This window comes from Aspergillus vadensis (genome assembly GCF_003184925.1).
Source record: "Aspergillus vadensis CBS 113365 unplaced genomic scaffold BO88scaffold_21, whole genome shotgun sequence".
NCBI lineage: Eukaryota > Fungi > Ascomycota > Eurotiomycetes > Eurotiales > Aspergillaceae > Aspergillus > Aspergillus vadensis.
In genome coordinates, this window is record NW_020292059.1 from 39366 (window position 1) to 64942 (window position 25577).

The 25577-nt window shown below is 49.6% G+C and overlaps 13 protein-coding genes across 13 annotated transcripts; 6 read left to right on the plus strand and 7 right to left on the minus strand.

Annotated features, from left to right (window-relative positions):
• The first annotated feature begins 539 nt into the window (after nt 1–539).
• BO88DRAFT_406751 (DsbA family oxidoreductase) lies at nt 540–1874 on the plus strand. Its single transcript, XM_025707237.1, has 2 exons — nt 540–1077; nt 1160–1874. The coding sequence occupies exons 1-2, from the start codon at nt 1040–1042 to the stop codon at nt 1809–1811; spliced, it is 690 nt and encodes a 229-aa protein (XP_025560074.1). The 5' UTR covers nt 540–1039; the 3' UTR covers nt 1812–1874.
• BO88DRAFT_114764 (uncharacterized protein) lies at nt 1869–2351 on the minus strand. Its single transcript, XM_025701294.1, has one exon. The coding sequence runs from the start codon at nt 2266–2268 to the stop codon at nt 1981–1983; it is 288 nt and encodes a 95-aa protein (XP_025560075.1). The 5' UTR covers nt 2269–2351; the 3' UTR covers nt 1869–1980.
• Nucleotides 2346–5086, minus strand: BO88DRAFT_114775 (6-phosphofructo-2-kinase PFK26). The gene is made up of 2 exons (XM_025701296.1): nt 4686–5086; nt 2346–4303 (listed from the first exon to the last, which is right to left on the minus strand). The coding sequence occupies exons 1-2, from the start codon at nt 4964–4966 to the stop codon at nt 2434–2436; spliced, it is 2151 nt and encodes a 716-aa protein (XP_025560076.1). The 5' UTR covers nt 4967–5086; the 3' UTR covers nt 2346–2433.
• A 952-nt stretch (nt 5087–6038) lies between these two features.
• BO88DRAFT_114769 (uncharacterized protein) lies at nt 6039–6426 on the plus strand. The gene has a single exon (XM_025701295.1). The coding sequence runs from the start codon at nt 6118–6120 to the stop codon at nt 6370–6372; it is 255 nt and encodes an 84-aa protein (XP_025560077.1). The 5' UTR covers nt 6039–6117; the 3' UTR covers nt 6373–6426.
• Nucleotides 6427–8472: 2046 nt separating this feature from the next.
• Nucleotides 8473–9597, minus strand: BO88DRAFT_469254 (uncharacterized protein). The gene has a single exon (XM_025711616.1). It carries the CDS (start codon nt 9158–9160, stop codon nt 8525–8527), a length of 636 nt encoding a protein of 211 aa, XP_025560078.1. The 5' UTR covers nt 9161–9597; the 3' UTR covers nt 8473–8524.
• On the minus strand, nt 9193–9692 carry BO88DRAFT_456145 (uncharacterized protein; the record flags this gene model as incomplete). Its single annotated transcript, XM_025710910.1, has 2 exons — nt 9193–9591; nt 9684–9692. 2 exons carry the CDS (start codon nt 9690–9692, stop codon nt 9193–9195), a joined length of 408 nt encoding a protein of 135 aa, XP_025560079.1.
• Nucleotides 9693–10089: 397 nt separating this feature from the next.
• On the plus strand, nt 10090–10686 carry BO88DRAFT_406756 (uncharacterized protein). The gene has a single exon (XM_025707238.1). The coding sequence runs from the start codon at nt 10182–10184 to the stop codon at nt 10344–10346; it is 165 nt and encodes a 54-aa protein (XP_025560080.1). The 5' UTR covers nt 10090–10181; the 3' UTR covers nt 10347–10686.
• Nucleotides 10095–12556, plus strand: BO88DRAFT_406757 (FMN-dependent alpha-hydroxy acid dehydrogenase). Its single transcript, XM_025707239.1, has 5 exons — nt 10095–10555; nt 10643–10701; nt 10767–12003; nt 12057–12130; nt 12184–12556. The coding sequence occupies exons 1-5, from the start codon at nt 10528–10530 to the stop codon at nt 12268–12270; spliced, it is 1485 nt and encodes a 494-aa protein (XP_025560081.1). The 5' UTR covers nt 10095–10527; the 3' UTR covers nt 12271–12556.
• Nucleotides 12557–12623: 67 nt separating this feature from the next.
• On the minus strand, nt 12624–14178 carry BO88DRAFT_114849 (uncharacterized protein). The gene is made up of 3 exons (XM_025701297.1): nt 13547–14178; nt 12830–13481; nt 12624–12766 (listed from the first exon to the last, which is right to left on the minus strand). The coding sequence occupies exons 1-2, from the start codon at nt 14016–14018 to the stop codon at nt 12859–12861; spliced, it is 1095 nt and encodes a 364-aa protein (XP_025560082.1). The 5' UTR covers nt 14019–14178; the 3' UTR covers nt 12624–12766; nt 12830–12858.
• BO88DRAFT_406758 (uncharacterized protein) lies at nt 14153–15637 on the minus strand. The gene is made up of 3 exons (XM_025707240.1): nt 15370–15637; nt 14793–15307; nt 14153–14736 (listed from the first exon to the last, which is right to left on the minus strand). The coding sequence occupies exons 1-3, from the start codon at nt 15586–15588 to the stop codon at nt 14340–14342; spliced, it is 1131 nt and encodes a 376-aa protein (XP_025560083.1). The 5' UTR covers nt 15589–15637; the 3' UTR covers nt 14153–14339.
• An 817-nt stretch (nt 15638–16454) lies between these two features.
• Nucleotides 16455–18035, plus strand: BO88DRAFT_370221 (O-acetyltransferase; the record flags this gene model as incomplete). The annotated part of the gene is made up of 1 exon (XM_025704165.1): nt 16455–18035. One exon carries the CDS (start codon nt 16455–16457, stop codon nt 17931–17933), a length of 1479 nt encoding a protein of 492 aa, XP_025560084.1. The 3' UTR covers nt 17934–18035.
• Nucleotides 18036–18307: 272 nt separating this feature from the next.
• On the minus strand, nt 18308–20879 carry BO88DRAFT_437195 (beta-d-glucoside glucohydrolase D; the record flags this gene model as incomplete). The annotated part of the gene is made up of 4 exons (XM_025709614.1): nt 18308–18798; nt 18865–20230; nt 20301–20734; nt 20786–20879. The coding sequence occupies 4 exons, from the start codon at nt 20877–20879 to the stop codon at nt 18308–18310; spliced, it is 2385 nt and encodes a 794-aa protein (XP_025560085.1).
• Nucleotides 20880–23940: 3061 nt separating this feature from the next.
• Nucleotides 23941–25328, plus strand: BO88DRAFT_406762 (RNA-DNA hybrid ribonuclease). The gene is made up of 2 exons (XM_025707241.1): nt 23941–24520; nt 24578–25328. The coding sequence occupies exons 1-2, from the start codon at nt 24310–24312 to the stop codon at nt 25234–25236; spliced, it is 870 nt and encodes a 289-aa protein (XP_025560086.1). The 5' UTR covers nt 23941–24309; the 3' UTR covers nt 25237–25328.
• Nucleotides 25329–25577: the final 249 nt, after the last annotated feature.

A 25577-nucleotide genomic window follows, 5' to 3' on the forward strand; every position in this document is an offset into this window, starting at 1 on the left:
CAGCCACAGAATACTGAATGATATTCTATAACCCAGTAATATGGTATTACAAAGTCCTGAGTATAATCATAAGTTCCAATCACATAGAGAAATTGGATCTTTTAGCGGCGAACACATGACTTACATTCATTACCATGTGGAACCGCGAGAGGGCAACCTCACCCTGAACCTCATACCATGATTTAGACAGCCAGTTACCATTGGCCATCCACCCGATTATTGCGCTAGCCAGATCATAAGGCTCATTATGGCTACCTTCGTGTCAGTCGACCTGTAAGCTGTCCAGAAACAGCTTGGAAGGCACAACTACTTTGTATAGTTATCCATGACCCGGTCTTTGCTCATGCCGTTCCCTGCCGCCTACCTCAAAAAGTCAAGGCCTTTTTCAAACACTGGCAGATAGCCTACCGCTTACTACTTCGATCTAGTAACTTCGAACCTCCTTACCAAAAAGGCGGTAGCATTCCTGCCCACACTATATGCAAGCCTTACCATAAGAGGTAAGCGGCAGAGCGAAACGCCTGGTGGTGGATGCTGTGGCAGTAGCGCCTCACCATGATATAATATTGTTAAACAACTCTGTTTAACTCTCTATTGAAGTGTATACTCCACCCATTGGACCCCTACAGGAGAATACTACTTCAGTCTGTCAGGCATTTTCTGTGAATATCCGTCAATTAACCAAACCTGTGAGATGATGTCAAGCGGGAAGAGGGAAAGAGGGAGGATCAGCCGCAGCATCACTACTTACTTAGTACTCAACTGCACATTCCAACTGGTCAGATGAAGACCAGCCTCAATCCGTCTGCTATTTAGTAACATATGGATCGGAACTCGGCTCTACAAATAGATCACCAAAGCCTGTTTCCATCGCAGTCCATGTGGTTGAATCTCCCCCACAATTTGCTAATCTGCTGACAAATCCATTGAGAATATCCCCATTAACCAGCTAACTATACAATTACATCCATCTTCACAATTCATCTTCCCCTACATCTCCTCCAATACAAGATAATACAGAGCAGAGTCAATATACAAAATGACCAACTTCAACATCCAAATCATCTCCGACACCGTCTGCCCGGTACCTCCCCTAATCCCAAAACCTCTCATCACTCCCCGGCCCATCCCACTATACCAACATCTACTAACATAATACCAAACAGTGGTGCTACGTCGGCTACCGCCGCCTCACGCGCGCCATCACAACCCACAAAGCCACCTACCCTTCCGATACATTCACCCTAACCTGGCACGCCTTCTACCTGAACCCGAACTCGCCGAGTTTCCCCGGTCTAGACAAGACGGAATACTACAAGTCGAAGTTCGGCGCCGACCGCGCGCTTGCCATCTTCGATCGACTGGGTGCTGTGGGCCAGAGCGAAGGGATCAAGTTTAGTTTTGGCGGGAGGACGGGGAATACGCGCGACTCGCATCGGTTGATGTGGTATGCGGGGCAGAAGGAGAAGAAGGATGCTTTAGAGAAGAAAGAAGGGGTTGTGATTGGGGGATTGCAGACGAGGGTGGCGGAGGAGTTGTTCCGGGCGTATTTTGAAGAGGAGAAGAATGTGACGGAGCGGGAGGTGTTGGTGCAGGCGGGGGTGGGGGCTGGGTTGGAGAGGAGTGAGGTTGAGAGGTTGTTGGATGGGGAGGAGGGAGGGAAGGAGGTTGATTTGGAGGCTGAGAAGGCGAGAAGGCAGTTGGTGACGGGCGTGCCGTATTATATGGTTCAGGGACAGTATGCTGTAGAGGGGGCGGATGAGCCGGAAACCTTTTTGGAGGTGTTTGAGCAGGTCAAGAGGAGTACTTAGAAGGGGGGTGGGGGCTACGATGTTAGATGGGTATATAAGGCAATCTACAGGTTCTGTTGATCCCATGCAAATTACATTGCTCTATGGAGGCAGCAAATATGTAACACAAGCAGAGAGAAGTGTAACGTAGTGGAGTCTAGTCATATAAGACAGCCCATCCTTTTGCCCATTAAGTCCTCCGATAATTCACAACCATAAGTCTTTGCAGTGGGGAGGAGAATTTGCAACCCCAGAGAAGATCCCCAAACGCCCGAGTTGACAAATGCGAGCAAGTAATACCCCCGGATGAATTCAGAAAGAGGAGACAAGGCAACCCTTCCGGCGCCGGAGTAAGCAAATGCGCGCTAAAGCCAAGACCCAGTGAATACGCAACTGGACGTCTCCCGGGATAATACACGTATGCGAAAGGGAATGGGGGGAAGCAACAGCTGGCAACCAGTCCAGCATAAGGCTCCATAACACCGAGTAAAAGCAGAAGAGAAAAGCAAAGTTGAAGAAATGAAGAAAGAAACGTCGTCAAGAGTCATTGCTCGTAGAAGGCATCTGTAAGGTGAGCAGAGATGTCACTGATTTCGCTAGACCAGCCATGATGTCGTGGCACGGTGCCAGAAAGTAGCAAAGTCTAGTACTGGGAAGTCTGCTGCAACTTAAAGTCGGGAATATAGTCGAACCAGTCCGTATCGGTATTGTAACGGTACGCCTTGAATTCAACACCGTACGGCTTAGGCTCCAACATGTAAAGCATCCCCAGAGGCACATCCAGAGAAGCAACCTCATCGCGCTTCAGGCCACGGAAGTACGCCAGCAGGACGCGGGCGACCGACCGGTGAGTGACCAGCAGCACATGGTCGGTCGTCCGCTCCACCTCAATGATCACGGCGCGAAGCCGGTTGATCACATCCAGATACCCTTCGCCTCCAGGGCCGGGATAGCGGTAGTAGAGCTTGTCCTTCCGACGCGCTGCGTACTCCTGAGGGAACTTTTCGCGGATTTCATCGTAAGTCATCCCTTCCATCTGGCCAGCATAGAGCTCATCAAGCATCTTCATTTGCTTGACATCATACTCATCTTCATTGAAGTAGTCGACGGTTTGCACGGAACGTTGCATCATTGACGACCAAACACAGAAGTTGCGAGGCCGGTCGCGGGGAATGTACGATGGGTTGGGGGGAGTGCTATCGCCAGCACGAGGGGGCAACCGCTGCAACATTTCCTTCTGTCTCTGAACCAACTCCCACTGCTGCTTCTGATGGTCGATGAAACGGTTCAGCGCCTTTGCATAGCGATGGCCATTCTCACTCAATTCAGAGTCACCACCAATGCGGCCCAGCTGGTTGTCCTTGCTTTCACCGTGTCTGGTAATCCAGATTTGACGCGGGGAGAGGTTAAAGTTGAGCAAATAATAGACAACCTGCGACGAGAGGAAGCCATGGGTCTGATGAGAGACGATCTTGCGTCCAACATCAATCATCTGAATGTACGCCATGCTGTGCTTCTCTTCGTACTCGCCGAGAGGAACATAGGACTTCTCATAGAGCGCCACACGTCGTTTGAAGTCTTCGAGGGCCTTGACAGGGTCCTGATCTTTGTAATCGGGACCCGACAGCTTCAGACGCATGTTGGCTTCTAGCAGTTCCGCGTCCACGCAGCTGCTTTCAAGGAACAAGATGTTGAGCTCGGGACCAGCACGGTTGCGGATATGATCGACAATGGCCTTGCGGCGCTCCATGGTGCTGTTGGTGGCGTCAAGAATGCCGACACTGCCGCCCTCATCGAGAATGTAATCCAGAAGTTCATCCAACGTGTCCAAGGCCACCTGCTCTCGCAGCTTCACGGCCAGCTGATTCTTAGGGTCGAAGAAATTGGCTGACTGGTCGATGGGCTCGGGAGATGCCTCGCGTATGGCATCCTGTTCGGCCGGGGACGCATTCATCGGTGGGACGATAGTGCTCTCGGAAGGATCTTCCTCCTTTCCGTTGACCAGAATCTTGGTAGGGACAGCAGGAGGCGGGAGGCTGCCATCGAAAGGCGGGACGTTGCCTTCAACTTCAGGAGGCGAGGTCACAGCGACCTCCGCGGCATTCGCAGCTGCTTCGGCCCTAAGGTCACTCTTCTTCGACGGCTGATTCATGGTGCCAACGCTGACACTGAGCCGACGCACGGAATCAACGAGCTCGCTATGAATGGTACTGGCTCTGTGACTCGGACGTCTTCCATCGGTAGCTGGAGACTTTCCGGCGGCCACACGACGACGTTCTCCTACGTTGAAGATCTCGGTATCGTGCTGCAGCCAGTTAAGGTAACGGGCCAGCTTCTTGGTGACATAACTCTTTCCCCGAGCAGGGAGGCCGACCATGACAATAACCAACTTTGAGCCCACATCACGTTGAGCAATACGTCCATCGGGAGAGACCTTCGACTTGGTGAGACCTGGGATATCGAGGGTAGTGGCACGAATTCGACCCGGGGTCGACGGAGTAGTATTGGCAGTACTAATGTGGATAGCTGGTTAGCTTGCAACGCCACAAACTCTGTTCCTGAGTGTGTCCAGAAACAGCTGCGACAAATAAGGAGACGACTCCGGGGAGATAGACACATGGCCCAATCCCAGAACCAAGATAAGAGGATGAACTCGGAGAAAAGGAAGTATGAAGCAAACGCGCGGGGAAGACCGGGTCATCAGCCGGGCCAATATAACCCGTATTGACAGCCGTCGATCATTCCGGGGGAATACATAATAAACTAAAATATTAAAAAAGGAAAAAAGGGCTTTCACGATCTAGAATTCGAAAGCAAAACGCCCCGAAACAGATCTAGACAGCAGACGAAAAAGAAACGGACCAACAGGAGCAAGGAAAAGGCGGGAGAACATACAAAGGTGGAGACGAGGGTGCGGTAGAAATCGGAGTGTCTGTTAGGGCAAACCCGACACCATCCTTGGGCACCTGCGATCCCCTGTGGGAATCGGAATGCAGTTCGTTGCCTAGCGCTCGTCCGACCAGTGATTTGGGGGGAGGCATAAGATTAGCGTCTTTCCCAGTTCCCGAGTGAGAAACGGATCCATTTGGTTTTCCTGGAGCACCGGCACGTTGGTGATCGGGAGCCGACGCGCACGTCATGATGGCGGATCGTGCAATATCGGTGTGTTGAGACATCCCCGCGAGTGGCGCAGGGATGCAGCCGAGATGCAAAGATGAATCGATAGGTGAACAACAGAATAAGAGAGAGAGCCAATGAGAGGATGACAACAGTGAGAATCACCTCCGATCTAATGCTGGCAGCGACCTCAGAACCGGGTCAACCACAGTCTTTACTCACGGAGGCGATGATGATGATCGAGGGGTAGGAACTGTTAGTTATTTGGAGAAGGATGGAGAAAAAAGAGTGAGGGGGAAGATGCTGTGTTGGTCGTCGCGCTGTGAGGCGGGCGGGATGAGTCAAATCCGCGCTCCCAACCAAACGTCACTTGAAATTCACTTGTTCGGCACACAACTCGTCACTTTGCTCGCTCTTTCCGTGAATGCAAGTCCACTTCTTTCTGAAGAGAGAGAGACCCTACAGTCGCGGTCGTGAATTTTATACCACCACGCGGTAGCAACTGCACGACCGCGTCTTCTTGAGTTAGATAGACGCTGGCAGAATCCCGCAGAACGGGGCTAAGTTCACAGCACGCAACGCTCTTCCAGGGCGGCGGAACCATGCAATGCAAAGCTCCTTATTCCGGCTCTTCCGAAGGCAAAACTGCAGGGCGCAGTTGAAACTAATGGGTGAAGTTATAGGCCAGGGTTTTGTGCACGAGGTGGTAAAGGCTAATTCGGTTGGATGATTCTTATCATCTGGGTTGACGGAGGGTCTTTGGAGGTCAAAGAGATTCCAACTGCGACCGGGCATATAAGAGGGTCACGTCCGTTGCTGATGAAGTCACTCCCGCCCACTCGTTCATGACAAACGGTGGAGCTTTTCCGCGGATTGATCAACATCCATGGCCACCCCATGATGTCAAATCATATCCACTATTTTGCTACTTCTTACAATGTGCATTCATGTACCAAAGTACATATTTAGAAAGTAAAACTACTATGGTCCACCCGGTTTCAACGATGTATCTAGTCTACTGCAGCTGTAGAATGTCCAACCAGGTCCGCTAGTCATCCTGCACTGTCGATCTTAGAGCTAAAAGCAAATAAAACAACCCTTAAAGTGAATCCTTTGAATTCCGCACTAAGTTTGTGGATAGATAGTACTGATAGTCACCGAGAAAATCTAGGAGAAAATCTAGAATGCTTGGCCTAGGTAAGGGTGTCAGATGTCTTATTCCCAGCAAGGCGAGTCAACAATCCTTCCAAGTTTCATCTACATTGTCCTGCACTGTACAGATCCGATCACCTCCGTTGCAGCTTACCCAGTCTTGCTAGTTTCGGCCTCGTATTTTCTCCGCATATATCGAGTTGTTATGTTCGATCAATTCAGAATTTACAACCTAATCATTTCAGTCCAGATGCGAGCAAAAGTAGTGGACGGAGATATCGACCGACTCGACATTTTATTCCCCAGAATGTAGTTCGATCTATTTCACAATCTGGCCATGGATCGTGGTCCAACTCCAAGCCGGATGTCTGCAGGACATGCATTTCCCTGTCCCGATTCAGCTAAATGAAGCGACGGCCATCAGCATCCGCTAGGCATCCGAACAAAGAGCTGTTGCTCTTCGCTTTTTACACTGCAACCGGATATTTCTATAATAGGTTGAGTTACAGTAGTGCTACGTTTCATTCCCTTCGCTTCAAGTTTAGCTAGTACTAAGCACTCTTTGTTCTGAATAAATAGGGTCAAAACATGATGAGTTTTCTCTTCTATTGCAGGCCGAAACGTAGTATACGCATTGGCTATACCTTCAGCCACTATCTTGTATATATGCTTAATACCACGTTGACTTGTAAGCTGCTATATTTAGATTCCATATGTCGTATTTATACTTTCCATATGCCAGTGATGATTTGCCAACCAAGTGTCCGAAGCAAACCTGTCTATTGCTCAGAGTATCTCTTATCTTATGCAATGGAACCCATGGAACTTTAAATTTCCCCAACTGCAAGAGGAGAACCAGCTATATTTCGTACCAATGAGTCTGATACTCGACTGTAGACCTCATGCAAGACACAAGTTTTGAAGTCACCAAACTTGATATTAAGTCCTTCTGACAGAAACATGCCCCCCATAGCCTGTCCCATATTCTGATTGGATATTTCTTGTACTCCTGTCTCATCTCTGATTGGAAGTCACTCCAGACACTCTTCTTCGATGATTATACTTCTCGCAGGAGAATAACAATCGTTCTCCTGTGACTCCATGGCGCTTCTGCCATCTGGCACAAAACATAATGCCGATGGTAGTGTGACTTATTAGTTGCTTTGTTAGATGTAAGAATTAGGGTACCAGTAAACCACCCGGTATCTCGTGGTTGATTGCGGTAGACTCTTCATTGGACATCTGCATGACGATTCTTTTAATCAGATAGATTCTGCCCAATCTGATGATCAGGTCCTTCAACCTGTGACCACATGTTGATCTCCTTCAACCTCCAAAGTAATATATACTTATATATTACAGCACTGAGTTGGTTGCATACCATTGCCACTTGACATGTTCTATAAGCAATCAAGATGATTTGGATGTTCTGCAATTACCAGACTAGCATCTTCCAAGACGCTTTGGCTTGAACCAATAAGGACAAGAGTAATTGGGCCAAACTCTCGCAATGTCTCTAAAAGCCAAGGGACATTCTGAACCCCTCACTATATGAAGAGACATCGTCTCCATTCCAGGACATACCAGTTGCATACAAAGTGCCGAAGAAAATCTCAGTCTTTTGATACCCGGCCATCGCGATGCAGAGGCCCTTGATATCGAAAGGACATCCCTTGGTAATTATGAGCTTTGGTAGTTGTATTATACGGACTATTTACTCGCTGCAGAGCACTGACAGCTTGCGGTCCGTGTCGGCTCTCCAGCATCTGAGGATTAGTGTGATGGAGGGCTGTTATGAATCGCTCTATTTAGTAAGAGGTAATCGCCACTGGTGACTGGATAATGTTCTAAAATAAAGTCCAGAATTTCTTCTTTTCGCCAACAGATCTTCTGGCATCTCCGCGATATTATGCCCTTAAGGGTGTTGTGCAGCCCGTAATGGCGTGCCATATGTATTGTGCTAACACGCCAGTGCAATTATTGCTCTGACACTGCTGTATGGCTTCAGTTCTGCATCTAGGCGACTGTGCATAATATATATGAGTGCTATTTGTCGTTTCTGCAGATCGTTCATATTCTTCGTTGGTCTCTCTTTCCAGTTGTAGGCCCAGCCTATGCACCTGGCGCGTCAAGGTCTTTCGTAGAGATCCATTGATTATATTTGAGACCACAACCTTCCAACTGATAGGGTACTCATTGTGCAGTGGACCTCGTCTTTTCCTGGTGTTGCGGAAAGTCAATAGAAGTATATAGGTCATGTAGATGAGCAAGACATCTGTAACAGTCAAGGATCTCGTTTGCTCAGCAATAACAGACCCTGCTGGCTAGCTCTTTAAGGCATATGACATTGCCATCCACTATATCTATTCGACTTGGCTACTAAGTTGCCACGTATTCAAGATGATGGGAGTTTAATGAAGAGAAGAGTTCGATACGGAGGATACTGCAGTTCATATATTGGAGGGCTACGTAGGAGCTGGTGAAGTCGGGAAGGGGTCGTGAATAGAAGTATGAATATGAGCCTGAGTAATTGAATACCAAGAGAGACAAATTAACCATACAAGAAGGTAATGTACAGAAAGTATTCCCTTCGGGACATGTTGCAAGGAGAACTGCAGATCAATCCAACGATTTGACACGCCGTCCTGAGCACGCTTCGGACCGTCACGTATAGTCAGTAGCGCCACCATAGTTTGTAGTGGACTAGACCGGTAATCATCTCCCATAGCAGCGACATAGAGGACCGTGTAACGAGTTAAGCGCATCGCAGGCAATGGTTCGAGCATAGACAACATGATGATCCTAGACAGTGAGGCTGCCAGTTTGGGTGGCTGGAAGCGGTAATGCTCCATCTCGTCATGAACCGCAGGTCCCACATACCCGAGCAGGAAATGTCTTACTCGTGTTGCAAGCTTATCCCTGTCGGGCCACCCCTCAACTTTGCACTGAAACGTCGATATGGCTTGATGCTGGTGGAAGTCGGCTTGGCACACCCGCGTGCCACGTCTCTCGACTGCACTTGGAGCAGGAAACGAGAAGCCTGGGATGAGCCCGTCGCATTCTGCATGTACTTGGCAGGTACGCAGTGAGGTTGTAGACATACTGCCTAAGTGTCTTGGCGAGGCGTGACCGCCTATTTGTCCAGCCTCACGGTCAGCGCGATAAGGGTCGCGTAGGCGGCAATGCTAAGGGCCGTCAACACCACCACGGCATTTCCACTAGTTCTGAACTTGTGACGAATGCCATCCTCTCCTATCTCGGAAAAGAATTGCCGGTTTCCTTGTTGACGACGGAAGAGTCCGATGATAAGCACGCCCGTGCCGTAGATGGCGAAAAGCGCTCCAGTGCTATAGAATTCGCTGGTGAAGATCTTCAACACCACCAGGGCGAAAGAGAACTGGGATAAAGCTGTACGGATGTAGGCGCCTTCGAAAGTCCGCTGTGCTGCTCGAACTTCAACAATCTCATCCGAAGTTAGCGCGACTGTGCGGGCACGGTGCATCCGCAGCCGGTAACGGTCCGCGGCGCGACGCTGGAGCCAGTCAGTACAGAGACACCATTATAGATGCAAATCTCATTGTAGGAAGAATAAGCCGCGTGGTAATCGCCAGTCAGCCAACGCACCTCAAACATCACGACGTGTCATGTAATATCTGAGTGGTACGACTCGAGTTCTCCGATCGACGGGATACTGGAGTGAAGGGGCGACTGTTTGGCTCCTCGTTTGGTGATGAGAAGCGAACTGGTGGTGACTTCCGATTTGGCTGAAGTTAGGCCCCCAGAAATATGCCGCCTCGAAAGTCGACAAGTCGACATGAAAAATTCAAGATGGACGTTGGGCTAGTCGAAGGATGATGAGGGGATTAAGCTAAGCAAACTGGTCTTTCACGTGGTCTAGCTGCACTGGAAGAGGAATAGCACGCGACCATGGCACCTGATGGCTCAATTTGGCGTTAAGCTGCATCGTCTGCTGTAGCCCATAGCCTTTTCGCTACGTGGAGGACTTGCTTTCCTGGATCAATTGCAGAGTTGCAAATGAGTTACTCAGAACAAAGAGATGAAGCTCAAGAGCATACTAAGATAAGTACATTTCCGAAAGAAAACTGGAGACAGGCATGAGCCATGACATCAAGGGCCCCCGGATTGTCCACCAATGGCCGATCGTCTTTCTCTAAGCAGTCCCCGTCGGCGACCGACATTTCCCAAAACAGGCGGCATTCAATCGCCGCCCCCAACTTTGTCTCCTCGTCGGAGTTCAGGCCGAGCCGTAAATGGGGGTGGGTTTAACCGGGTTAGTTGAATGCGAGGAGACATTTCGAGGCCACCGCTCCGAACACTTCATCTCCTACCGTCTTTTCTCTCTTGACTCTCCTTCACTTCTCCTCATTTCTCTTCCCTCTCGCGGGTCGCATTCGACAATTGTAACAAGACCAATTGCTACGACCCAAACGTCTCTTTGATTAGCAAGATGAGCAAGGTATTTGACGCGGCGGAAGGTTTGTATACCCCGGAATTCCCCATGCAGCGTACAATTGTCATCCCAAGATAGAGTCACAGTCTTGAAACTAACTGAAGACCCTCAGTCGCAAAACACAACACTCCAGAGAGCTGCTGGGTAATACTCTACGGAAAAGTTTACGATGTATGTTCACCCAATCACATATCTTTTTGTGTCTTAACCGAAACTAAACATTCCAACTCAATCAGGTCACCGACTTTCTCTCAGAGCACCCTGGTGGTGCCAAAATAATTCTTAAGCTTGCAGGAAAGGATGCCACAGAGGAATACGATCCTATCCACCCTCCAGGTATTCTGGAGGAGAATCTGAAGCCCGAAGCATTCTTGGGAACGGTGAATGCCGACACGCTGCCGAAAGTACAAGCGGAGCCGGCCTCAGATGCGGGGGAGAAGGAAGGCCCGCCTCCGATGGAGAGTCTACTTAACATGGACGATTTCGAGCAAGTGGCCACCAGAAATGTCAGCAAGAAGGCATGGGCCTACTACTACTCAGCATCTGACGACAAAATCACGAAACATTTCAATACTGAGGTTTACCGATCCATCTTACTGCGACCACGGGTATTCATCGACTGCACGCGATGTGACCTGGATACTACAGCTCTGGGCAACAAGATCGGCATGCCCATCTACGTCTCCCCTGCAGCCATGGCTCGTTTGGGCCACCCAGCAGGTGAAGCTGGCATTGCGGAGGCCTGTCGCAGCTTCGGGGCCATGCAGATCATTTCCAACAACGCTTCCATGACCCCAGAGCAGATCGTTCAGGACGCCGCACCAGACCAAGTATTTGGATGGCAATTGTATGTCCAAACAGACCGGAAGAAGAGCGAGGCCATGCTGGCACGCATAAACAAGCTCAAGGCAATCAAGTTCATTGTTCTCACTCTGGACGCGCCTGTGCCTGGAAAGAGAGAGGACGATGAGCGCGGCAACACCGTGGGCGCATCAGCACCAGTTCCGAGCGCCACAAAGGCCGCAGACAAGTCTTCAGGAGAGATCAACAACGGAGGGGGAGGTGTCGGACGTCAGCTTTTCGCGGGCACGGATCCAACCCTCACATGGAAGGAGACTCTGCCGTGGTTGGCTAAGCAAACCGATCTACCCATTGTCCTCAAGGGTCTTCAGACTCACGAGGATGCTTACATTGCATCCCTTCACACTCCTCAGGTTAAAGGCATCATCCTTTCCAACCATGGCGGACGTGCTCTCGACACGGCTCCTCCAGCTGTGCACACATTACTCGAAATCCGGAAATATTGCCCGGAGGTCTTCGATAAGTTGGAAGTATGGATTGACGGCGGTATCCGCCGTGGCACAGACGTTGTCAAGGCACTCTGTCTGGGCGCTAGGGGCGTCGGTATTGGACGCCCTGCGCTGTGGGGCTTAGGAGCCGGTGGTGTTGAGGGTGTCAAGCGCACTCTGCAGAGTACGTATATGATCCGATATTCAAATAGGACATCTGCTGACTAGGATCTTTAGTTCTGTCCGACGAGACCAAGACATGCATGCGGTTACTTGGTGTTGAGCGTGTGGAGGATCTAGGACCCCAACATGTAAGTGTCACTTCTCCTTATTCTCTTTTCATCGCTAACCGACTATGCGACAGATCAATACCCGCATTGTAGAACAGCAAATCTACGATGGACCGTCAGGGCTGTCAGGTATCCGGAGCACATACCGTGCCAAACTATGAACTGAGCTACGTCTGGAATGCGAGTATATATACTAGCATCTCTGTTCTTTGTAGATTGCGCACAGAAATAGACACGGCGGTAGCCGATACTTGCAAGCCTGACTTGATCGTCCGTAGAATGCATATACCGTCTACTGCAAAGAGACTCGTAAGAGTGATAGCTCGGTAAATGATGAAACATGAAGCTATCTAATGACTATCAACAAATATGGTAAGCTTTTTAAATGTTTCATATGTTTTGATGATAAAGCAATGATAGTGGCCAGTATTGATACATTCAAGAATATCCAGTGGCCCAAAAATGATGTTGTAGTCCGTAAACAGTAAGCATCGAAGTGACAAATGAAGCAATCCGATCAGTAACCAGAAACAGAGAGATGTTGAATTCACCTAAACCACATCAAAACAAAATCGCTAGAAACATGAGGCCAAGAAACGAAGGGGGTTGTGATCTTATAGAGCCGAAACATATGTTCTCTTGTCAGTACTAAAGACTCTAAGACCAGGGGATCAGCATTCTTTCTGTAAAACAGTCGAAGCAAATATGAAGAACCCTTACCAGCAAAATCAGTAGTCGAAGAAGAGCCATCACACATATGACTTGAGCGCCTCAACCACCTTATTCCTGTATTCACCAACTCCCCATCTCAAGATGGCGTAAATATTTCTCAGAATCTTATAACAAGCCTTTTCACCTGTTGCATGCCATGACTTTACATGTGCAGAACAGTACTCGATCTTGTCCGTGCTGTTCCCCGGAACCATTTTCCGATAATGAACCCAGAGTTGGAACGTTGCGCCCTCCGAAACCAGTGAGAATACCGGAAGATTGGTGATATCAAAGCCCTTCTTGGGCTTCGCGCTTTTCATATCATCACGCCTATTGTCAGAGAGCATCTGAAGCATCCAGAGTGCACCAGCAGCACCAACTGCAGCTCGATTCTGGGCCTGATGCAGGTTATCTCCGTTAAAGTCGGCCCGGACTTCCACGATGAAGAATGGGAAGCGCAGATACTGCGGCTTCGCGTATGGATCACTGATCACTCCATCCTTTTCTTTCAACTTGTTCCAGAATCCTTTCGCAGCTGTATCGTCCGGGTCTTTGTATAGGATCTCTCGTAGGTGAGACTCGCTCAGCCCAACACAAATGTCAGGTCGAGATCGGTGTTCTAGACTCTGTATGGGCTTTGGCATTATGTCTCTATGCAACTCTTTCTGGGATGTCAGATCTGGTGCTAAAGATATCCAAAATTTTGGGGAAATTTGTCTCACATACCTTTATCTTCAACAGTCCTGAACGCTACCCTATTCTCTAGGTTCATGTGAAGAATGGCATTATGTATGAGCCCTACCCACTCATGTTTCATGTTGTTTCTGCGGCTGAGCTCAGCTATTTTTGCCATAAACGCTTCCACTACTTTGCTCTGCTCAACCATTCGGAGCTTCTTGCTACCCAAGACTGTGCTATATGCATATTCTTTGATATCACCCGGTGGCTCAACGTCGACTATAATGCCGGACGGTTCGAGGTCGTCATAGCGCTCGAGGCGTTGATGGAGCTTGAAGGAGACGTTACTGGACAACGAATCTACTGGGCTCACGGGCTGGGTCTGGAGCGAAATGGTTGGTTGAGGGACAACCTCCTCGGACTGGTCAGGTGCCTCAGGAGCTGTCTCCATGACCTTGCGACGTTTGGATGACGAGGGTTTAGATTTGGACTGGTTTCTCTTCTTCTTAGATGGAGCCATGGCTTGTAGGTGGTCAGTGAGGTGGTCAGTGTCTAATGATGAGATGCTAGGAGGAAGCAAAAGTGCGATCACTGGGGTTGAGGTGCAGAAAGGCCCGCCGTTTGACCCTATTGCCCAATAAGGTAGGGTGCGCCTATTCTTAGAAAAGAGAAATTTGTCACTGAATCAACCGGCAATATGCACGGTTTTTCGGTCAAGTCTCCTTTGAAGCTTGGCTTATGGTGCAAGGGTGGGGCCAGTTGGGTGAATTGTATCTCACCCTGCTACCTTATGTCACAGCTGATTAGATACATGGAGAACAGAGTTTAGAGTCTGAACGATCTACCGATCTCGAAATAATGACTTCCATACTCCTTGGAACCAGCTCCTATCCTTTTCCCAGGCCTTGGTGACGATATCTCTACCCAGACGAACAGCATCTTCAACTTGCTGCGAGGTACCCCAGCCAGGAATCAAGGGTGCCCAGGCAATGAAATGGACGCCAACGTGGATCAATACCCGAAAGGCCATTTCATCATCCAGGTTCTGGTATCCCTTCACAAAGCCTTGGATAATCCACGTCGCGGCATCGATGTCCTTGAAATGCTTCAGCAGGTAGAGCTCAGCGAACATCTGGCCCAGATCGAGGGCACGAGCACCGCAGTGGCAAAGTTCCCAGTCGATGATGAATAAAGGAAGGTGATTAGGTTGCTGGAGGGCCGTTTTGGGGATGAGGACACTATGTTGCATCAGCTTGCTTGTTCTTCGTTCTATCAAGGCAGGGAAGGCACGGACTTTCCCGACCAAAAGTCTCCATGGATTATTCCGAACCCACTTCCGTCCTTGTGCCTCAACTCTGCAGCCGCCATTTCCCGAACCTTGCTGAACACATCCCGGGAGTCTCCCAGTATAGTCGGGTATTTATCAATCGTGTTCACGAGTGCATCATAGTTGACCATGAACTTCAAGTCTCGCATATACTGGTTCTTGTCCATCTCGGCCGCCACCCCTAATTGGGCCTCGTTATCAGCCCAGTGATGGAATGATTGTAGCCAGTTCCCTAGTGCTCGACCTATAGAAAATGCCCATTCTTGAGTCGGGTTGTTGGAAGCAGCTGTAGAGATTAGGAAGGACTTGAGGTCCAGAGAATCGGGAAGATCTTCTAGAACAGCAGTGTTGGTTTCGCGATTGAAGGAGAAGAGACGAGGTGTTTTAACTGTCACTTTCTGAGATTGCGCATCAGAATTGTTGCTTCTGTTCTGTTTGCTAGGCAACCCATCGAGGGCCTTCAAGATGGATTCCTCGAAAAGCTAAATGCCATATGTTAACACGATGTTTGTAGTATGTTTGACTTCACACAAGGGATACCTACACAGCGTTCAGCTGGGAGTTTGAATTCCCGATTAAGGGCAATAAATGCCTCCGTATGCTTCACTATAACGGATTTTGTTCCATCTGGGAGTGGTTGATCGAGCTGAGCCCGATAGACAAAGTTGGCGGTTCCCCCGCTTAGTGGGGTCAGAGAGGATGAGGCATATCGAGTCCCGGCGAGTTCTTGGGAAACAGTATTGAGGAGGTCTTTGTCAGACATGTTGCTTTTATTTGCATAAGATTCAAGCTCGGATTTGCCTTCAATTGAGTATATTTTAAAGTCATTGAGTTTTATAGCTCGCTAATAGTTATTCGGTGAAAGAGGGTTGTTCTGCTGAGTCATGATGTCGGGGTCCCATTTGGGATACGATGTTGCATCGTCTGAATTCTTGAATCTAAAACTCCCCACCATCTAGGACCACGGCCAATTTCCTTCCCATGAGGGCATTTACCCCTTAATAAGAGCAACTGGTAATGGAACAAGTCGCTTCTATGCAGTCGCACATTGGCTTGCCCATTATGTGGGATGAGCTATCGCCACTACCTCTGGTTCAAATGTGCAGGGGATCAACAATAACCACCCAGGTATACTGCATCGAAACGTTACTAATGGACTCGGAGCTATACATGATCTGGGTGTGAAACCTGGCCAGACAGCATACAGATCATCATTGTTAATTGAAGATAGGTTAAATCTTCAATGGAGCAATTTCTGACACTAAACCTTACCATACTCCACCTCTACCATGCGTGCTTCTGCCTACTAGAGTTGTGGGATACACTTACAGATGACAACCTTATCATCAACTGGCTACGAGCCACATATATGAATTGGACAGTGGGCGAAATATGACAATCATTATCTACATGCTATGACCTGAAGGAAAACCTGTTCATACGTACAGACGAAACCTGGCTACAGGACGTTAATTGAAAGCTTAAGATGCCATCATCTGCGCGTAAGTTTAATTGAGAGTTTCTACGATAAACTATTCTCGGGTTTGATATGCCCCACGGCGATATATAGTATATTTTTCCAAGCAACCATCCCTTCACAACGCTCGGCACCAAGCTTCGACATACAAAATGACCGCCAGAACTCATACTCCGTCGTTCCAGCCGTATACTCTCACACCTCTAGACCACCTGCTCACTCCTCATCATGTGTTCGCTTATATGTCTTTCCGGCCTGAACAGAAGTCTGAAGCAATTGATGCGATAGAATCCGGCCTATCGAACTTGGTATCTCAGTGGCCATTATTAGCTGGCAATGTTGCGAGGGTGCAGAAGGAGAACAGAAGAAACGTCACAGAGTTGCAGCCGCCGACAACATCGGACCTCCTCCAATGCCCCCTGCTACGTGTCGAACACCATCAACACACCATTTCAGATGCTTTATCCACGCCAGTCATCGATTATGAAATGGTAAACATTCCGAAGACACTCTCGAGTTCCAATCCCATACCTGCTGTGCGGTTCCAGGCCAATGTCATGCAAGACGGACTCATTTTATGCCTCGCCTGGCATCATCAGGTAATGGATTCGCTGGGTGTCACCATAGTCTTGCACGCCCTGGCTCGATCTTGCTCTGGATCGAATCGAAAGAGCACCAATGCCAGACGTCTTCCGATGGACCTCGATAAAGAAGAGCAGGCAAGGAGGAGGATAAACCAAGCCGCCACCACCAGCAACCCCGACCTCAAGGATGCATACTGTGAGTCTAGCTATGAGGAAATACGTGGACGCCAGCCCAACTCAATCATCTGTCGTCGTTATACTATGCATACAGACAGAGTCAACTACCTCAAAAATTCGTGCAACGATCTTGCCCATGAGCTTGCCAAGGGCCATTCAACATCACAGGAAGCCTCACCAACTGGAAGCCAGTACAAACTAGAAAACATCTCAAATGACGATCTGGTAACTGCTCTAGCATGGCTCTCTATATCCCGCGCTCGTCGTCGAGTTGCTTCCAAGCATTCGTCAGACTTACCGCGCGTATCCTCTTTATCCAGAAACATAGAGGTTCGCTCACTACTCCAGCCTCCTCTTCCAAGAAGCTACCTGGGAAATAGCCTCGTGTTAGCGAAAACCCAGTGCGAGTGGAACGATATCCCTACCCCACAGGAAGCCTTTCCCATAACCCGAAAGCGGATGGACAAAGAAACAATCAACGCATTGCTTAAACTAGCCCTGATGTCTCGAGCTAAATGCAAGTCCATTCAAGACGAGCAGATCCGTGGCCTTATAGGCCGTGTGGAAGAGTGCGATGACTTCTCGTCAGTTTCTGGTGCCCCTGCCGAGGTCATAATGTCCAGCTTGCGGAAAACTGACATCTATGCCTCGGACTGGGGTAAGAAACTGGGGCCACTGTTGGACTTTGATACCATTGACGGTCGGACTGATGGGTTGACTCTGATACTACCTGACAGGAATCCCGCTAAGAGGGGAGAGAGCAATTGGGAAGTCCGCGTGAACCTACCAGTGGAAGTTATGGAGGAGTTTGGGAAAGATGAGCTGTTACTTTGGGTCACGGAGGCAGAGAAGCCAGGAGCCAGGCTATAGTCTTACAATTTGGCAAGTATATGTTTGCAGATGTATGCTTCCTTGGTCGACAACATGTAGCATCTTCTGATTTTATGATTGAGATCATTCGAGGTAAAGTAGGTCAGTGATCCACCTTGTTGTTCAACCGAAGGAAGGAAAGTCACAGAATTCTAGAATATAGTGCTAACAAGAGCTGTCTATCTCAGGTAGCTGTTTGATTGTGTTCTGTATTATTGCAATTCCGAGGAAAGTACGTTTCAACAATCATTCAAGGTGAAAAAGTCCTAATCAACAGGAATAAAATAGCCGCTATACTATACAACACTGAGAACAATATATCCACTATCCACCGAGAAGAGACAAAAAGTTCCCGCCCTCGATCTAGTTTACATTTAAGACGAAGTCTGAACAGCAAAAGTACCATTCAACTTCAGATCACGCGAGCTTGCACCCACGTAGACCTTGTAGTCACCCGAGGCAACCAGCCACTGCTGGGCACGGACATCCCAGTAGGAGATATCACGGCGGCGCAGCTTGAAGGTAACCTCGCTCTGCTTGCCAGCAGCGATTTCGACGCGCTCGAAGCCACGGAGCTGGCGAACGGGTTGCTGTGCAGCAGTGGGGAATCCGAGGTAGAGTTGGGGGACTTCGGCGCCGTCGAGCGAGCCGGTGTTGGCGACCTTAACGGAGACGCTTCCCACAATATCCCAGAGGTCGCTGTGTCCTCCGACGGTCTGTTCGCCGGTGGGGTACTTGGATAGTGTGGAGGGCTTTTCGATGCTCAGGTCGGAGTAGGAGAAGGTGGTGTAGGAGAGACCGTGACCGAAGGGGTATCTGGGGGTGACGTTGTAGGCGTCGAAGTAGCGGTAGTCGAGGTAGACGCCTATGAAGGTTATATGTGTGAGTAAGTGCGAGGATGTGGGGAAGAATTATATGTTGAGCTGCTTACCTTCGGTGAAGTTACACTGCGCTGTGTAGCAGAGCTTGACGTTGTAGTCGCTCTCGTTCTTGGCGATGGTGTGGATGAGACGGCCAGAGGGATTCACGTCTCCGTAGAGGACATCGACGATGGAGTTACCAGACTCCTGGCCCAAGAGGGATCCGTAGAGAACTGCAGTAACGTTGTCATGTTCAATCCACTGGTCCATCAGGCGCGGGCCGACGGTGTTGATGATGACGATGGTGTTGTTGCAGTTATCGGCGACGGTGTTGACCATGGTGTCTTGGTCGTCATTGTAGAGCTCAGTGCGATCAGCGCCTTCTCCAGAAAGAGCATTCAGGAAGACGAGGCAGGCATCGGAGTTTGTGGCATAGTTGGCAAACGAGGGGCTCACAGCGGTGCTGTCAGTCCCCTCTGTGATCAAGCCGGAAGTGCTAGAAGAAGAATAGGTATCGTTGAGCACCCACCGCATCATGGTTCCGTCCTCAATGATCCTGTTAGTCAGTGCAACGTAAGGTGGCACTAGGTAAGGCAAGGATGCTTGAGCAGAACCGGTGCCGGTGGCCAAGTGACCCTGGTACGTCGGTCCCGAACCCTCGATGTCCATGCCCGTGTTAGGTCCTCCCAACACAGGACCAGCGTGGGCACCGAAAACACTCATCACACGAGGCTTCTTCAATGGCAGAGCGTTCTTGTTCTTCAGCAGAGCCATCGACTTGGCTCCATTTTCCCGGATCAGCTTGGAGTGGTTGCGTCTCACATCGACGTACGCATCTTCACTTTGTTCCGCGGGTTGGAGCCCATTGTCCAGGTTCACATAGTAGTAACCCATCATATTGCGGATGGCCATATCGTCCAAGCGAGCCTCACTTAGAGAGCCATTGGACAACAGAGCCTCCATGGTAGAAGTGCTCCAGATTCTACTGGAACCGTAATCCTCGCCGCCGAGGGCAGACTCCAAAGCACTGCTCTGGCCATTAGTATCAGGCCACACCAATCCCGGGAAGCCAAGCTCAGTCTTCAAATGCTTCATCAACAAATCGGAGTTCTGACAGCTTAGTGTGCCATTAACCTTCGTCATGGCACACATCACAGCACCCAGACCATGTTTGACTGCGTCATAAAAAGGCCACAGATACGTCTCGTGCAGAGTCTTGTCATCGGCATTGGAAGAGTAAGGTGCCGAACCGCTGTCCGACTCGGAACTGGAACTGGCAGCACGACGGCTCATTGATCCTGGAGGCTGGCCGCCAATGGAGGAAGTATTCGACGAACCCGGCCCCGTTCCTCCGAAGGGCATACCGCCGCCGCCAGGACCACCACCGCCGCCGCCACCGCCGGTCCGATTAGTTTCTTGTTCGTAGAGAAGGAAGTGCTGTGCGGTAGTGTATCTTTTGTCAGTCAAAGAACAGCAACATCCTAGGGAGACAGCATCTACTACTTACCTTAGCACCTGGGATAACGCCAGCGTCAATGTAGGCTTTTGTTGTTAACCCAGTGGCTAAGCCATTAAGATAAGGGTCGGGGCCAAAACCCTCAACATTACGGCCACCCCAGGGTGTACGTCCCAATGGCTGAGAAGTCGGGCCAGCGACAACTTGAATTCCCTTGTTGTAAAACTCAGAACCGACCGCTTTGCCCTGTGCGTAGATGGCATCGCGGTCCCAGGTCATAGCAACTGCTGAAGACAAGCTGAAAGCGGATACATAGTAGAAGTTCTGGAGACCCATGTCACCGTCAAGGAAAGTAAGGCCACTAAAGCTGCCATTAGTGGAGTTGACACTGCTGCCCGTGATCAAAGCCAGCTTCTGATCAGTGGTCAGGCCTGCGACGAAGGAAGAGGCCTTCTGGTAGGCGGAGTCCCAGTCACCCAGGGCCACTATGCGACATTAGTGGTCCGACGGAGCACAGGTGAGCGTTCAGTACTTACCACCATCTGACTTCAACAGCCCCAGGCTGGAGTTCGAAGATGCACCAGTGAGACCCAGAAGGGCCGCAGCCACGATAAATGAGAGGACCTTCATGTCAAAAACAAACCATAAGGAGTGAAAAACTGTGAAATAAGGAGTGACACAGAAGACAATATAGAAAAGCAAGCAAGGAGCGACTGATGGCAAACTAGGGAGAAAAATGATCTACGAAGAATATCGAATTAAAGTGGGCATTTATTATGCTATTTATCTTCTGCTGTTAGATCCGACGCATCCTGGTTGTGTGACCTACGCCGACCCTTGTAAGGGATGGTGTACGGCACGAGTCGTATCATCCTCAATTGACTGGTCAGTGGTCTTGTTAGATCCACGTAACTTACGTATGGCTACTCCCAAGATCGATCTTTGGTTGATAGCGTGCCTGCTCTGAGTATACGGCTTCCGGGATGCCAAGTCGGAAAACCCGAAATTTCTGGTGTTCGTGGCTCGTGAAACCGCCGGCGTCCCGTAGGACGCAATAACTTCGGCCCTGTTGGGGGTGATTGGCGACAGTCTAAACCCAGGCAACGCGTCACCATGTCCTCTGCTGGGTTTGTCGACATGTCTTCAGAAAATATGTGCTATTTCAGTTCTGACGAGTCGCTCAAGGGACATCACCACGATACTCGTCACAAATATCGGCTCTATAACACTGGCTTGATTGAGATACGCAAGCTTTTCGTATACCGATGTAGAGTATCGAGTTCGGGGCCAATTTCCTCTCAGCAAGGACATGAAGATAAGACTCAGGAGAAGCCAACGGGGACCGGCGGAGGGCGAATTGCTTGTGCACTCTAATACCCTTAAGGGTCACGTCAGCCCTGATGGATACCTGAAATGAAGGTCCCTCTCTCAAGCTATAATTCATAAGCAGGATAAATGGATAGCCACTGAGCTAGAACAGAGATGCTAAGCCTTCAAGCTAAGTCCAAGGAAATGCGCTAGGGCTGAGGGTGGTGGGTCTCACGATGAAGGGAGTGGAAAATGGCCGGGATTTCTCTCATAATGCCGGCAAGTCCAATCCGGAACTACGCCGAGACTGAACACTGACCATCAGCACCGTTTCTCAGAATAACCGCAGAGATACCCTACTTACTTGATAGAGGAACATTTGTCCCAGTATATTCGGCCTAGATCCAACAAGGGGCTGCTAAGCTCAAACGAGAATTCACTGGCACGGTTTCAAACAGGCGGAGTCCATTTGTTAAGTCTGGCATTGTGGATGCGAAGAAGCCTCGTAACGCCGACTCATTGCTTACTTTCTCGGGTGCTTTACCCGAAGTCTTGGCCTAGGTAGTTGTTGAGACCGGTCAATACTCTTTCGGGTTAGATAAAACAATCATGGCGTCTCCTATATTCTTTTCTTTGCTTGGCCAATCTGGTTGGAAAAAGGGTGGATTTGGAGGGGGGGGAAGGGAGGTGAGGGGATTGAGAACGGATAAGAAACAGATCATGTGTCGCCTTGGTGGACTTTAATCACAATGCAATCTCCAGGAACTGCTCCCAGCGTCAAACTTGACACAATCAGGTGAGTCTATCCAATGGGTGGGAATGCCCGTGTCTAATGAATCTCTCAAGGACGCTAAAAGCACTATTTCGGCAGATACTCATACTACATTTACCAACCAAATAGACGATTCATTACGAACCACTACAAACATTTCTCGATAACAAGTAATCCAGAACTATCATATTCCCCGGATCCTAGGTTTTCCCCCACCAATAACAGAATATCTAGATGATGATTGCGATCTATAACAGAATTTCCAGTACTTTGGATTGCCGAAGTAGCTAGGGTACTCACCCCCACTGGACCCAACTCCCCACAGGGGCAATGCGTGGCTGGGTGACGTGGACAGGATTAGCTTTCTGCACACATTCTTGCAGACTTATTTCCCACCAGGCTCCGGAGACATATCATACATATCATTCTGTCCAGGAAGTATAGGAGCACGATCCCGAAAACACACCCTTGAAATCCTCAATTTGTCTATGATATTGCATGTCAATTTCTGCCACTGTGAGATGCGTCTTATGATGCTTATGGCTCAAGATCCTGATGTCGCTTTCATTTCAGAATATGAGTCTGTACGGCAACCATGGAGCTGTTTGACTCGGGCAATAATCGTAGGCATGACGCCCTGGTCAGTGTCTGGCAAGAAGAACAACCAGCCAAATCATGATTTTGACACTTCCATCACCAAATACTAGATCAATGGCACTTGGGCAATTAACAAGCCCAATTTTGCACTTTAGTCAGAAGACCGTGGCTATGTGTTTCATGATATCCTGAGCCGCTGGTTGCTGTTGTTCAGTAAACGTTTGCATGAAGGGCCTTGAAACTCTTTACTACCAATTTAACGCATGGTTGGTAAGTAGTACTAGTAAGGCCTGCAACAACGGCGCAGAAATCCAATGGGGTCTACTAGGGTTTGGATAGTTGAAGGCAATTTCCCTAGCCAATTAATTTGATCGAAAGTAGGCTGTCAGTGCGATTATATATTTACTATTAGTAGTGATTAGGGATAAGTATTCAAGTACTACTAGACTTGCAAATCATTGCTCATAGCATTTGCTCTACTACTTCGGATCATGCTAACGCACACCTTGAGCATAGCAATGATCAGAGCATACTGATTGAAAGTCTCATGAATGCACTGTGACAAAGGTATATCCATAGCCCCAAACCAATTGATTTGCTCTCAATCACGTGACGAGAAAGCCAGCAGCAGGACGAAGACCACGCAGTTCAATCAAGCAATCCGCTACCACTAGAACAAGGTAGAAAGAAGTCTTCTGACTTCTGCTCATGCATCTCAACATCGTCTGGGCAAGACTCCAGACTGATCAGCGATTTTCAACCAATGCGTCCATCCGAATGCCTGAACCCCTGTTGGGTCCACAATCCGACCCAGGCCTGTCCCTGTTGAACCACTGATGATTAACAAACCTGACAAGATTCAAGTTACTTCTAGACTTGAGAATGATCGAGCGCCATCAGAGAAAGTGAGCCTGTCATTGAGGTCAGCTGGGACACCATTGCAAGGCGCATCGGATCCAGCCGCATTTATGGTCGGGGATTTGCTTGACGATGGGGGTTGACCCCCCCCCCCCCCTCTCTCTGACCTCTCTGCCATCCCCCCCGCTCGTCCACCAAAACTTTAGACCCGCGTTTGTCTGATCTCCTTTCTCAACAACGTCGTCCAGATTTCAATCCTGTAACTCACAAGTGATAGAGGGTCAAGTCAGAGAGCAGCGGATTGTTCCCATCACGCGTCTCACTTGGGTTTGCCTGACAGCTTCGAAGTTGGGACCTAGGTGTTCCATTTCGAGCTGCAGGTTGGGATCTCTAGCCCCTGGATCTTGTTCGGTTGATCCGCGCGACAGGAATCTTTCAAAGAGATTCCATTCGAATTACCCTTCTCAGCCTTCCTCGTTCCTAAAAACCTTCCTCTCGACCGCGCCGGACTGCGGGGACGACGTCATGAACGACACCACGACCACCCCTTCTCCCACTCCGGGTCCCGCCACGAAAGCATCTCCGACTTCGAAATCACCCTCAGTAGCGGCCGGAACGAAACGCAAGCGCGCATCCGCGGCGAAATACTATGCCGTGAAGGCTGGCTACCAGCCGGGTGTTTACTATGATTGGCACGATTGTTTGACCCAGGTTACCGGGTACAAGGGAGCTGTCTGTATGTAACTCGCGGATAGTCCGCATTCAGTTGCCTGAAACTGACTTGTTCTTCCAGTCCAGGCCTTCCCTTCTTACGAAGAAGCAAATGCTTTCCTTACCGGGACCCGTGCGCCCGCTGCGCGTGGCGGTACCCCCCTGGATTCTGAACCCACGAGATTTTACGGTGTTCAGCGCGGTCGAATACCTGGTGTTTATACGGACTGGGCAAAAGCGCAGGAGCAGATCAAAGGGTTTCCCAAGCCGCGTTACAAGAAATTCTCGACTAGGGAGGAGGCAGAGGAGTTTGCAAGGGAAGGCCAAGGATCCGGCGCTACGTTCGGAAAGACCCCGGAATCGCAGAAGCTCGCCGGTGCACCGGGAATGATGAATGGGGTCCCCGCGGATGCGCAAGGTGTACCTTTTGAGGCGGGCACTGGCCCTCTGCCGACCGGAGCGGAGGATGGGTTTGACCCCAATGTATTGTTGGATCCCAAAACAGGGAAAGTGGTCTATAAATCACAGGACCAGAAGGCCGCGACCAAGGTGAAATCTACTGGTCCGCCGGGGATGCTGCGCATCTACACGGATGGTAGTTCTTTGAAGAATGGCAAAGCGCTTGCCTCAGCGGGCGTTGGGGTTTACTTTGGACCTGGCGATTCCCGGTTTGTCCCCCCTGACGCTCACCTTAGCGTTGTCGCATCGTCTTTCTCCCTGAGAGGGTCTACCTTTGGCTAATACTGACGCCTGTTCTCCCAGCAGAAATGTTTCCGAGCCCCTCAAAGGTAGTCGCCAGACCAATCAGCGTGCCGAGCTGACGGCCATCCTCCGGGCGCTTGACATAGCTCCACGGCATCGGGACGTGACCATCTTCACAGATAGCCAATACGCGATCAACTGTGTGACGGTGTGGTTTACAAAGTGGCGGCGCAACAACTGGATGACCGCTGGCAACAAGCCGGTGGACAATAAGGACCTGGTCGAATCTATTCTCTCGAAGATCGAAGAACGCAATGAGCTGAAGGTGAAGACCTTGTTCGAATGGGTCAAGGGACATAGCTCCCACCCTGGGAATGAGG